Below are 12696 nucleotides of genomic sequence, written 5' to 3' on the forward strand. Positions count from 1 at the left end.
CGGCCTCCCAGAGTCTCCGCTGGTTCCGCCCGGCCGTCCAGAGTCTCCGCTGGTGCCGCCCGGCCTCCCAGAGTCTCCGCTGGTGCCGCCCGGCCTCCCAGAGTCTCCGCTGGTTCCGCCCGGCCTCCCAGAGTCTCCGCTGGTTCCGCCCGGCCTCCCAGAGCCTCCGCTGGTTCCGCCCGGCCTCCCAGAGCCTCCGCTGGTTCCGCCCATCCGTCCAGAACCTCCGCTGGTTCCGCCCAGTCGTCCAGAGCCTATGCTGGTTCCGCCCAGCCTTCCTGAGATTCCTGTCTGCCCTGTTCTGGCCACGGAGGCCATGTATGGACTGTCTAATTTCCCACCCACCCTCCCTATTGCTCCAGTCCCACCACCTCTGTCTCCTGCAGAGGAGTGGCCGTGGGTCTGCCAGTCTCCATCGGTGTCCTGGTTGGAGGATCCCTCACCATCGCCTCCAGCCTCAGAGTCCTGGAATCCGCCTCGGCCCTCCGACCCTGCGGCTCCACCCCGGCTTTCTGCTCCCTCGTCTCAGCTGTCGGCCGTCAGTCCACCAGCTCCACCGGGCTCCATCGTCCCTCCGGCTCTGCCCTGGTCGGTCGTCGCCCCACCTTCGCCTCTGGACTCTACTCCTCCGGCTGCGCCTCGTCGCTCCGTCCTACCGGCTCTGTGGACCTCCTCCCTCCCGCGGGCACAGCCTCGGTCCTCTGTCGCTCCGGCTCCGCCGTGTACCTCCGGACCTCCATCTCCGCCTTGGTCGCCAGAGCCTTGGGTTCTGCCTTGGCCCTCCGGATCCTCTGTGTCGCCCAGGACCATCGACTCTCCGGTTCCGCCTCGGGCTCCACCAGCTCCACCTCCGTCGGTCGGCCCCATGGAGGAGCCAACCCTTCCTCCACCATTGGTTTTTCCCTCCGCCGGTCCCGCCTCAGTCCATAGCTCCATTACCCCCACATGGACCTGGCCCTCCATCCCTCCTCCTGTTCCGCCTCCACTCCACCACCCTCCGGTTTCATTATGTGGTTAGAGCGTCTGGAAGCCGCTCCTTGGGGGGGAGCTCTGTCACGAATTGAGTCGTCCTGTCATCATAAACTCATGCACTACACATCATGGGCTTCATTCCCCACAAGCCACTGCACTAATCACTGCATTCACCTGCTCCTTATTTCTCACTGCACTGATTAACCGCTCACACCTGCACCTCATTTCTAGGACTCCGGAGCGACAACATTTGACAAGTATTGGTTAAATATAGGCTATTCAATAGATTTTACAGTTCAAGATAAAACTTAAAAGATGTAGTTATTAAATTTTATTAAATATTTCATATTCCTATCGATTCATATTGAATGCATTATTTAATTATTATACCACAATTATTTAATGCATTTGTAGTGAACTATATATTAGTATTTAAATAATTCACCCTTATAGGCTGTTTGTGTGTGAGTTTAATGATTTTCTGCACTTCCTATATACTTAAGGACGGTAAAAGTACTACAATTTATTATACTAGTAATTTTATAATAAATTGAAAAGTAAGACGTCTTGAAAAATATAGGGAGTTTAAAAGGCAGCTGCATAATAAATAATCCTCTGCTGCCATCTTTTGGTTATATGGGTAATTCCATATTACCCTCCGTGCATAAGGTCAATTGTCTTCAGTTTCATATTTCCTGCACTCTAATATGACGTGTTCCACTGTTTCTTCATGCCCGCAATTTCCCTGTGCCATGTTTACCTATTTTCAGTAATGTTCCATTTAATCCCGTGTGTCCAAACCGAAGCCTTGATATTATTGTCTCTTCTCGCCTATTCCTCCCTGTACACCTTATTTCTCCCACTCTCCTTTGAATCTTATGAAACCATCGTCCTTTCCTATTTTCTTCCCATTGTTGTTGCCATTGTTTCTTTAATTTATTTTTAATAATACTCTTAATTTCTGTTCTACTAATACTAGGGCTGTGCAATATATCGAACGATATTGTGAGGCGCGTTTAGTCAATGAAGCCGGTGCTTTGATTAGTAGTAAATCTCCATCACGTGCGTTCCGCTCAGGTTCCGCTGGAGCGGCAATTGATACACAGAGACGTAAATCTCTGACAAGCTACGCCATATCGCGCTAAATATCGAATGCGATATTAAGCTCGATATGGCGTAGCTTGTCAGAGATTTACGTCTCTGTGTATCAATTGCCGCTAACTGTTTTTTTATGGGTTGTATTTAATACCCCCCAGAGTAATTTTTTACAGTGTTCCATTCGACAAAGAATTTAGACATGTAGCCTACAATTTCTATAATTTTGGGTAACATTAGAAGGATAGTCACCCAAAAAAACAAAAATTCTGTCATTGTTTAAACACCATAATGTCCTTACAAACCTCAATGACTTTTTTTCTTCAGCAGAACCCAGATGATGTTTTTTTTTTTTTTTAAATGTTGGGAACCAGTTTTGGTTATCATTGACTTCAAATGTATGGACAAAGAATTTTGACATGTAGCCAATTTGTTTGATTTTGGATGATATTAGAGGAATGTCCTTACAAACCTTAATGACTTTTTTTTCTTTAGCAGAGCACAGAAGCTATTATTTTAAAGAATGTTGAGAACCAGACAGTTGCAGGTACCAATGACTTAAAATGTATGGACAAATAATTTTGACGTAGCCTGCAATGTGTATAATTTTTGGATGATATCAGAGGGATAGTCACTTAAAAATACAAATTCTGTCATTTTTTTTACTCACCCTATGCCGTCAATAACTTTTTTCTTCTTTAGTAGAACAGATGATTTTTAAAGAATGTTGGGAAGCAGACAGTTTTGGTTACCATTGACTTTAACTGTATGGACAAAGAATGTTGACATGTAGCCAATTTGTTTGATTTTGGATGATATTAGAGGGATAGTCTGTAATTTTGGATGATATTAGAGGGATAGACACCCAAAAACAAAAACTGTCATTACAAACTCAAACTCGATGACTCAATTTTAAAGAATGCTGGAAACCAGACAATTTTGGTTACCATTGACTTGAATTGTATGGACAAAGAATGTTGACATGTAGCCTACAATTTGTATAATTATGGATGATATTAGAGGAAAAGTAACCCAAAACAAACATTCATTTATTATGCAGCCTCATGTCCTTACAAACCTCAATTGCTTTCTTTTTTTTAACAGAAGACATTGTATGGACAAAAAAAGATGACATTTCAATTGGTCTGATTTTGGACTATTTTAAAGGGATAAAAATGATCTCGTTTACTAAAACTCATGTTGTTGACTACAGTCAGTCTATTTTTTTACATTACATCTGTTTTCCACATATTATTAATGTGAATAGAGGCTCATTCTTCCTAACATTTCTTTTTGGCTTTCAAAGGAAAATAATTTTGATTTTTGGGTGAACTGTCCCTTTAAAACTCGCGTTTCCTGTGCAGTTTGACCACATCTGTAAATAAACCAAAGCTATGCTTATGAGTAAAACTGTAAACCACAGTCCTATTATCATCTCAGAATGTTTTTGGATGCTCATATGACAACACACAAGACTTTTCATGTTTATCTCTGACGACAGTTCCTGTTATTTGGCGTCTGATGATTAACCTCATTTCCGCTCTTGGATTCTAATAGAGGATCTCAAGATGGCGTCGAGTGGAGGAGATGGAGAACCTGAGTGGACCGCAGCCGTACGGCCACTTTTATCAGCGTCCTACACGGCTTTCGAAACGAAAGAGCTACCTCAGCTTATAGGATCCATCATAAACAGGTCAGACGAGGGCTTGTTTGTTGACTTGGCTCGTGCAGGGCTGAAATAAACTGTTGAGTGACTCTGCATTAGCTGTGATGCTATGGCAGCACCGAGGCTGTGTCTCAAAACCTAGTCAGCTGACTACCTTGACAGCATTTCGGGGCATCATGAGAGGGTTTGGACACTTCCAAATGCGCTTGTGATGTCCAAAAATGCTGTTTAGAAATACTTTTTCTACGGCTAATATTATTTTGAACCGTTCAGACTCGCATATAATGACTAAATATACCATCTATGTATGCGGCTCGCTAGGTGTTGAGACACAGCCGGAGTGTTACTGAGCATTTACAGTAGCAGATACATCAGATTCTGCTTCATCATCAGGCCGGAGATCCACTCTTTTACGTTCATATAAGCTCCCTGTTGATATTTTAACAATGCCGCTTACTTATAATGGACGTACAGGATCCCACGACATCCGCCCCTAAATAAAGTGATTTAATATTTGTGTCGGAAGTGAATTAATTGACACCGAATGAGCTTGTTAGCCTCCCTCGATTAACCCAAAGCAGCGCTAGCTAGCCTGCTAGCCACTGTCAAGAGCTATTTATAATACTCATACCCCGTCTTTTTTAATTGTCATCCTTATAAATCTTCCTCCGTCAGTCAGCGGCAACCACATTCGTCCTAGTTACTCAAAGTTTAAATTGCGGTCGGTTCAATTTAATGCATATAGGGGGTGTGCCTGCTAACTAGCAATCCATGACTTAGCAGCTGGTGCTAGTGTTGGTTTGCTATTTATGAGTTAGCCGCTTTTTGTCAAATGAACAAACATCGAAATTCTCTGTTTTAGTTTGTCGTAGGGTTAGCTGTCCTTTTCAGAAGCGTGTTTGCCTGTGTGTAAACATGAGTACTGTCATCAAAGTTTCGTTTTTACGGAAACAGTGCTTGGTCTTTCCAAACAAACACATTACGGCGTCTGTCATTTCACTGCGATGTTGGTCAACTATTTATTAACGAGCCAAACAACTGTCTGAGCTTGAATATAAACAGAATACGAATTGAATTGAATCTGTCATATAAAAACTTTAAAAAACAGTCGTCTTGTCAGTGTGCATAAGCTAAATGCAACTTATCAGTCAAAAGTGAAAGTAACATGTTTGATAATGAATTGAGCTGCCAACATATACTGGACTAAACCAGTTTATGTTAGGAGATTAATAATGATTGAGTCTAAATTGTTTTCATTGTTTGTAACTTTTTAATATGTGTGTGTTCATTTGACTGGACACAGATTAATTTTATATGATCAGTGTGTATAATGTTTGCTGACATGAGTGTGTTTGTTCAAAGAAAGCTGAATTTAAAAGAAGTTGAACGTTTTTTTCCTGAAACTCATTTAAAATATTTATAAATCGAGGGTTTGCATGATTTGGTCAGTTACCCCAATGCACGGCCATATTAGAGATAATCGGATGTAAACAACAGCATGGATTGCATGGTTAATGTACTACTGAATACGTTGTTCTGCTAATTTATGCTGTCTAAACTGCATATAAAAACATGTGGAAACTGCTAAATCATATAGAGAAGGATTTAGTAAGCAGGAAAGGGCGCAATATTTTGACAAACTAAAGTTAAAGGAACACTCCACTTTTTTTGGAAATAGGCTCATTCTCCAACTCCCCCCCCTGAGTTAATAAGTTGAGTTTTACCGTTTTGAAATCCATTCAGATGTTCTCCTGTTCTGGCGATATCACTTTTAGCATAGCTTAGCATAGATCATTGAATCCTATTAGACCAATAGCATCGCGTTCAAAAATGACCAACGAGTTTCCTTATTTGTCCTATTTAAAACTTGACTCTTCTGTAGTTCTATCGTGTACTAAGACCGGTGGAAATGCAAAGCTGCGAGATTCTAGGCTGATAAGATTAGGAACTACACTCCCATTCCGGTGTAATAGTCAAGGAAGTTTGCTGCCGTAATATGGCCGAAGCAGGCGGAGTATTATCAGAAATGAGTTCCCAGCTAGTTTAGCATTTGCACATGTGCTGCGTGGTATTACTGCTCCTGCTTCAGCCTTATTACGGCAGCAAACTTCCTTGACTATTACGCCGGAATGGGAGTGGAGTTCCTAATCTTATCAGCCTAGAAAATTGAAGCTTTGCATTTCCACCGGTCTTAGTACACAATATAACTGCAGAAGAGTCGAGTTTTAAATAGGACAAATATCGAAACTCGTTGGTCATTTTTGAACGTGATGCTATTGGTCTAATAGGATTCAATGATCTATGCTAAGCTATGCTAAAAGTGATATCGCCAGAACAGGAGAACGGCTGAATGGATTTCAAAACGGTAAAAATCAACTTATTAACTCGGGGGGAGTTGGAGAATGAGCCTATTTCCAAAAAAAGTGGAGTGTTCCTTTAATATGTGGTAAAGATATGTGCAAGCAGTATTAATTAAGATGTTAGCCTAACATTTTATCTACCTGACTGGAAACATGAATGTTGTCAAAATTCTTGCCTCGGAAATCCTGGTTCAGTTTGGCCAACCACAAATGCTTTTTGCTCCTCAGATAGTTTTTTGCACTCTTCTCCTTGATTTGTTTTAACTTTTGGCAGTCTATAAAATTCCGGTCCGATTTATACATCCCAAAACATGACAATAATTGACCATTTCAGCAGCAATAATCAGCAAAATATGTGAGTTTTGTTTGGTTCAGTGGCATTGTTTACATTCAGTGCCACCAATATGGCCGATTGATGATGTGTCGTGAAAAACCTCTATACTATAATAGTATATAAATATTGCTAACTGACAAACTGGACAATTATTACAAGAGATTTTAGGAATCATTTAAGATCTTTTGTGATGTTTGATAGTGTTTGTATGTTGTTGTTACTCTCAAATCTGAAAGCAATATCAAAATTCCCCATAAGTGTTCAGTCAGATATGGTCATGCATTCCTACTTTTGTAAGTTTATCTCGCAAAAACATTTCCTTTTTGAGCATTGAAATTTGTTTTTCACCCTTTATTGCTAACTAGTTGTTACCTGCCTAATATAGGAGAGTTTTGTATGCTTGTTTCTGCAATGTATATTGCCGAATGGAACAGCAATTTTGGAAGTTCTTTAGTTATTTTAGTTGCTTTTGGGAATGTCGACATTATTCAAACCTAATTACTTTCTTAATTTACGTTTCTGTTTGTTATGTCAATGATTCATTACTTATTTCAACATAAAGCATTGTTTGTCTTCATAATTGTTTATTAGAATGTTGCTTTATAGGTAATGATTTCGCTTTTCCATTGACGTCAGAATGGTCAGAACATGCAAACTACTGGACAATATTATTAACCAATAACCAAATAGCTGTGTAGGTATTGGTTTTGCATTCAGATGCACACTGACTTTCACAACTCAATCAATTCATGGTGGACAATCAGGTCCCGTTTTAAAAATGTGTTATTAAATACCCAATTACACTTGGAAGTATCACATTACGGAAGTCAAATGAGATGCAAACTGCTATTTACATTGTTTTCAACCGTTCCTCTCTTTTTTTTTTCTAGTGAATCTGAGATTCTTCACCATGACAAACAGTATGAGCCATTCTACTCCTCTTTTGTGGCACTATCTGCACATTACATCACCACAGTTTGTGGACAAAGTATGTCAGATTTGATTGTTTTCTTCTATAATTGTTATATTATTCATTTCTAATTGAAATATATATATGTGACCCTGGACCACAAAACCAGTCATAAGGGGTCATTTTTTGAAATCAAGATTTATGCACCATCTGAAAGCCAAAAAAATAAGCTAGGATAGGACAATATTTGGCAGAGATACAACTATCTGTAATCTGAGGGTGCAAAAAAAATCGAAATATTGAGAAAATCACCTTTAAAGTTGTCCAAATGAAGTTCTTCTTACCAATGCATATTACTAATCAAAAATTAAGTTTTGATGTATTTATGGTAGACAATTTACAAAATATCTTCATGGAACATGATCTTTACTCAATATCCTAATGATTTTTGGCATAAAAGAAAAATCAGTAATTTTGACCCATACAACGTATTTTTGGCCATTACTACAAACATACCCATGCTACTTAAGACTGGTTTTGTGGTCCAGGGTCACATATTTCTAAATATAGGCATACACGGGTTTAAGTAACAATTAAAAATGTTCTTATTTATCATTTCCATTTTGCCTTTTTAATAACAATTTTCTGTCCCATTTTAGTCCCCAGAAATCAGTTGCTGTCGGTAGCTGCAGCATGTAAAGTACTGATTGAATTCTCATTGCTACGTCTGGAGAATCCCGATGAAGCATGTGCAGTCTCTCAGGTCACACATGAATTTTTGATCAGAATATATGTATGTAATACATCATGCCTATTTGATTAAGATAACATGTACTTATAGACAGACTTCCTTTCTCTTTCCATTCCACAGAAGCACCTGATCCTCTTAATAAAAGGCCTTTGTACTGGCTGCAGTCGATTGGATCGGACAGAGATCATCACCTTTACTGCGATGATGAAGTCGGCCAAACTACCCCAAACTGTCAAGACCCTTTCCGATGGTAAGAGTAGATTCAAATTGTCACAACCCTGTGTTACCAGATAAATGAGCTGTCTAGTTTATGTAAAGATGACATGAAATGATCTGGATGTTATAGAACCAGAATGGGGTATGCAGCAGCAGTGCTTTGGTGCATTTGAATGTTGAGCGTCTTTCTTGTAATTTCAACACAGCTGTTCAGAAATAAACAGCTTGAGATGGTAAAGATGTTTCATGTATAGGATTTTCTTGTTTGTGTTCTGTGTACAGTTGTCTATGGCCTCTTTAATGCATTGTCTTGCTATTCTGATGCAGTGCAGGCAGTACGCAGATGTGCAGTTGTCTATGGCCTCTTTAATGCATTGTCTTGCTATTCTGATGCAGTGCAGGCAGTACGCAGATGTGCAACTATATTTGTCCTCTTTACTGCTTGCTATCTGCTGTACAGGAGAATTAATGAAGCATCATTTTCTTGTGTGCCTGTTTTGCTGCTCATTTGATTATTGTGGCTAATTATAGGCTCTCTTGTGAGTTTTACTCAGTTTAGATCTAGCCAGGAGGGAGCTGTTCTGTATAGTAATTTAATACTTTAATATTACGCGATAGTAAGGCATTCTTTTAGCATGTAAAATTAGAACAAGTAAAAAAACTGATTAAAAAAATTAATGGATTTAGCCAGGCCTCCGGACCTGCATGTAAATTCCATTATATGGAATTGTCCTACATCAAATTGCATCAATTTGGGGGCTCTTCTTCTCAGCAAAAAATATTTTAATGATTGTATGCAATTAGTTTGATTGGTTAAAATGCACCATGAAAGGACAGCCCTACAATTAATCATGAAATAAATTTTTTTTTATTTTTTTTTTTTAAATAGCATCCTTCATCATGGCACAGTTTGGCAAGTACCCGGTGGCACGGTTTAGTCCAGACAAGGCATTGTGTTATCTGAGCGTATTAACCTTTTTTTTGCCAGGTTTGCAGAAAGGATGCTTTGTTCTCTTTCCTCTGTTAGAGAGGATTCAAGATCGTCCAAAATGGTTAACTCAAAGACGCAATTCTGTCTGCTGATATTCACCAATACTCTTTTGGTGTGCTTGTTTTCTAGTGGAGGACCAGAAGGAGCTTCCCTCCCCTGTTAACCCTGAACTCAGACAAAAAGAAGTCCAAATGAACTTTTTCAATCAGCTGACATCAGTCTTTAACCCTGACATTACCGTGCTGGCCTCTCCATCTGCGCACATGCAGGTCAGTGAATAAGATGAGTCTTTGGATTGAGTTCACAATGATGTGACCGCTTCTGGGATTACTGCTGTTTTTTATGAACAAATAAAGATGTTCTAGGACAAAACTATAACAATGTGTTTTATAGGGTGAGAATGAGTGTGATGACCAGACAACAACAGATCAGGCAACGCAGGCCAAAATGAAGAATGCCTTCATCTCTCAAAATGTATCCAGTTTACAAGAATTAGGTGAGTTGCACTTGCACTGTGTGCATCAGTGGTTCTAAAATATTTCATTCCAAATACCACCTGATCAAATCCAGTAGATCATTTATTAATTCAAGTACCACAGTCACAATGTTTCCCCCTATTTTTCCAGCATTGAGCATATTTAAATGCCTTTAAATGTAATATTATGGACAGCTAACGCCATGTTTACAATGCTGTTTTGATTAATAGCAATATTTCTGTATTTAAAGGGATAGTTCACCCAAAAATGAAAATCACCCAATGATTTACTCACCCTCAAGCCATCCTAGATGATTTGACCTTTTTTCTTTCAGATGAATACAGTCAGTTATATTAAAAAATGTACTGGCTCTTCCAAATTTTATAATGGCAGTGAATGGCTGTTGAGATTTTGAAGCAAAATAGAGTGCATTTATCCATTATAAAACATGCTCCAGGGCATTTATTAAAGGAGAAGTTCACTTCCAGAACAAAAATTTACAGCTAATTTACTCACCCCCTTGTCAACCAAGATGTTCATGTCTTTCTTCAGTCGAAATCATAAAGAAATTGTTTTTTGATTAAAACATTTCAGCATTTCTCTCTGTATAGTGGACTTCAATGGTGCCCGTGAGTTTGAACTTTCAAAATGCAATTTAAATGCAACTTCAAAGGGTTCTAAACGATCCCAGACTAGGAACAAGTGTCTTATCCAGTGAAATGATTGGTTATTTTCTTTAAAAAAAATGCAATTTATATATTTTTTAACCTCAAATGCTTGTCTTGTCTAGCTTTGCATGTACTCTGTGTATTCTGGGTTCAAGACGGTTAGGGTATGTCGAAAAAAACTCCCATCTAATTTTCTCCTCCAACTTCCTGCATCGCTGTTTTACCTTTTTTTGTAAAGTGCGTTTGATCTTTTTTGCACATTCACTTTGTAAACATTTGGTCGGTACTTCTGCAGTGATTTTGGAGGAGATAATGAGATGGGATTGTTAAGAGCCCTTTGAAGCTGCCTTTAAACTACATTTTGGAAGTTCAAACTTGCATCCACTATATGAAGAGAAATCCTAAAATGTTTTCCTCAAAAAACGTAATTTCTTCACACCTGAAGAAAGACAAGGGATGAGTAAATTATCTGTACATTTTTATTCTGCAAGTTAACTAAAATATAACTCTGATTGTATTTGTCTGAAAGAAGAAAGCCATATACATCTAGGGTGGCTTGAGGGTGAGTAAATCATGGGGTAGTTTTAATTTTTAGGTGAACTATACCTTTAAGCCCTTGCCTGGTTATATTATCAGTGTTATAGTCACTGATAATATATGAGTATGGAGCAATCCATTTTGCACATATAGACTAAAATTTTGCATGAGAACATTATTGTCATCAAACATTGCAGAAGTTGCACATTTGAGTTTCACTAAGCTATTAATGTTTGAGTAGATCTGGAATTAGAAATTAAACATTGATGAATAAAATAAGACCTGTTGAAATGAAGTTGCATTTATTTTGTTATACAATGCAAATCTTTATTTTTGTCTCATGTTTTACAGGTGGATCAGAGAAGTTGCTGCGCGTGTGCCTCAACCTTCCCTACTTCTTACGGTATATCAACCGCTTCCAGGATGCAGTATCCGCCAACTCTTTCTTCATCATGCCGGCCACTGTGGCAGACGCCACCGCTGTCCGAAATGGGTAAACCAAAGACACACTCACCTCACTGCTGTTCATTGAATCTGTTAAGAGTGAGTACACTGACTTTGCCTCCACCGTTTCAGTTTTCACTCCCTGGTGATTGATGTGACCATGGCCTTGGACACACTTTCATTGCCTGTACTGGAGCCTTTGACCCCTGGGAGACTACTTGATGTGACTGTGTTAGCACTAAGCTGCCTCTATGCAGGTGGGTTCATTAAAAAATCTGCTTTTGTCAAATTGAGATGTACAGAGAGAGCTTCAGGAGTGTTTTCGTTCTCTCAGGTGTGAGTGTGGCAACATGTATGGCCATACTGCAGGTCGGCAGCGGGTTGCAGCTTCGTGCGGCCTCCACTGGCTCCAAGGAGGAAGACTATGAAAATGACGCTGCTACCATTGTGCAGAAATGCGTATGTGTCAATAGTAAATATGACAGATGACTTACAGTTTTATTGTCTTTGCTACACTGCTCATTGTCATTCTTTTCAACAGCTGGAAATCTATGAGATGATTGGACAGGCTATCAGTAACTCTCGCAGAGCTGGAGGAGAGGTAGGTGAACTGTTCTCCACAGAGTATGTAACATTAATGAGAACGGCCCATGTCTGAGATCGTGCTTCATGTTTCAACAGCATTATCAGAACTTTCAGCTCTTGGGCGCCTGGTGCCTATTGAACAGCCTGTATTTGATACTGAACCTGAGCCCCACGGCCCTGGCTGATAAAGGGAAGGAGAAAGATCCCCTGGCAGCACTACGGGTCCGAGACATCGCCACCCGAACCAAGGACGGAGCAGGATCTCCTAAACTTGGCCCAGGGAAAGGGTAAGGTCCTTTGTGTTCTGTGCTTCGAGTGATGGCCTAATGAATGTGGGTGCATGAAATATAAGAGTGTCCTCAAATTCCAAACGCTCTCTCTCTCGCTCACTCACTCACTCACTCATTCACATTATTTTAAATTTTAATTATTTTATTTTTATATTTTATTTTATGCACAGTATTATTCCTTGTTGATTTTTTGACACCTGAAGAAGTAAACTACATACATGAATGTTACAGTGAATTAGAAATGAATGAATTAATTTAGTTTTTTCTTTTCTTTTCTTTGTTTTTTTATTTTATTTGCATTACCGTAGACTGCTAAACATAATCAAGGGTTTATTTATATGTACTTATTTTTTTCCTTCTTGAAAATAGCCTTAATTTTCTTTATGCAAAATATTTTCTTT

At 39.4% G+C, this 12696-nt stretch overlaps 1 protein-coding gene across 1 annotated transcript in view; it reads left to right on the forward strand.

The window, feature by feature from the left end:
• Window positions 1-3635: 3635 nt before the first annotated feature.
• The window catches only part of ubr4 (ubiquitin protein ligase E3 component n-recognin 4), a 72873-nt gene continuing 63812 nt past the window's right edge, over window positions 3636-12696 (forward strand). Inside the window, exons 1-11 of the mRNA XM_073822608.1 lie at window positions 3636-3760; window positions 7318-7415; window positions 7997-8100; window positions 8209-8338; window positions 9425-9564; window positions 9689-9791; window positions 11328-11469; window positions 11553-11677; window positions 11755-11879; window positions 11962-12021; window positions 12102-12292. Of these exons, the coding sequence (XP_073678709.1) occupies window positions 3636-3760; window positions 7318-7415; window positions 7997-8100; window positions 8209-8338; window positions 9425-9564; window positions 9689-9791; window positions 11328-11469; window positions 11553-11677; window positions 11755-11879; window positions 11962-12021; window positions 12102-12292 (1343 nt within the window). The remainder of the gene's footprint in view (window positions 3761-7317; window positions 7416-7996; window positions 8101-8208; window positions 8339-9424; window positions 9565-9688; window positions 9792-11327; window positions 11470-11552; window positions 11678-11754; window positions 11880-11961; window positions 12022-12101; window positions 12293-12696) is intronic.

The sequence above is a fragment of the Garra rufa genome, chromosome 18 (genome assembly GCF_049309525.1).
Source record: "Garra rufa chromosome 18, GarRuf1.0, whole genome shotgun sequence".
NCBI classification, from domain to species: domain Eukaryota; kingdom Metazoa; phylum Chordata; class Actinopteri; order Cypriniformes; family Cyprinidae; genus Garra; species Garra rufa.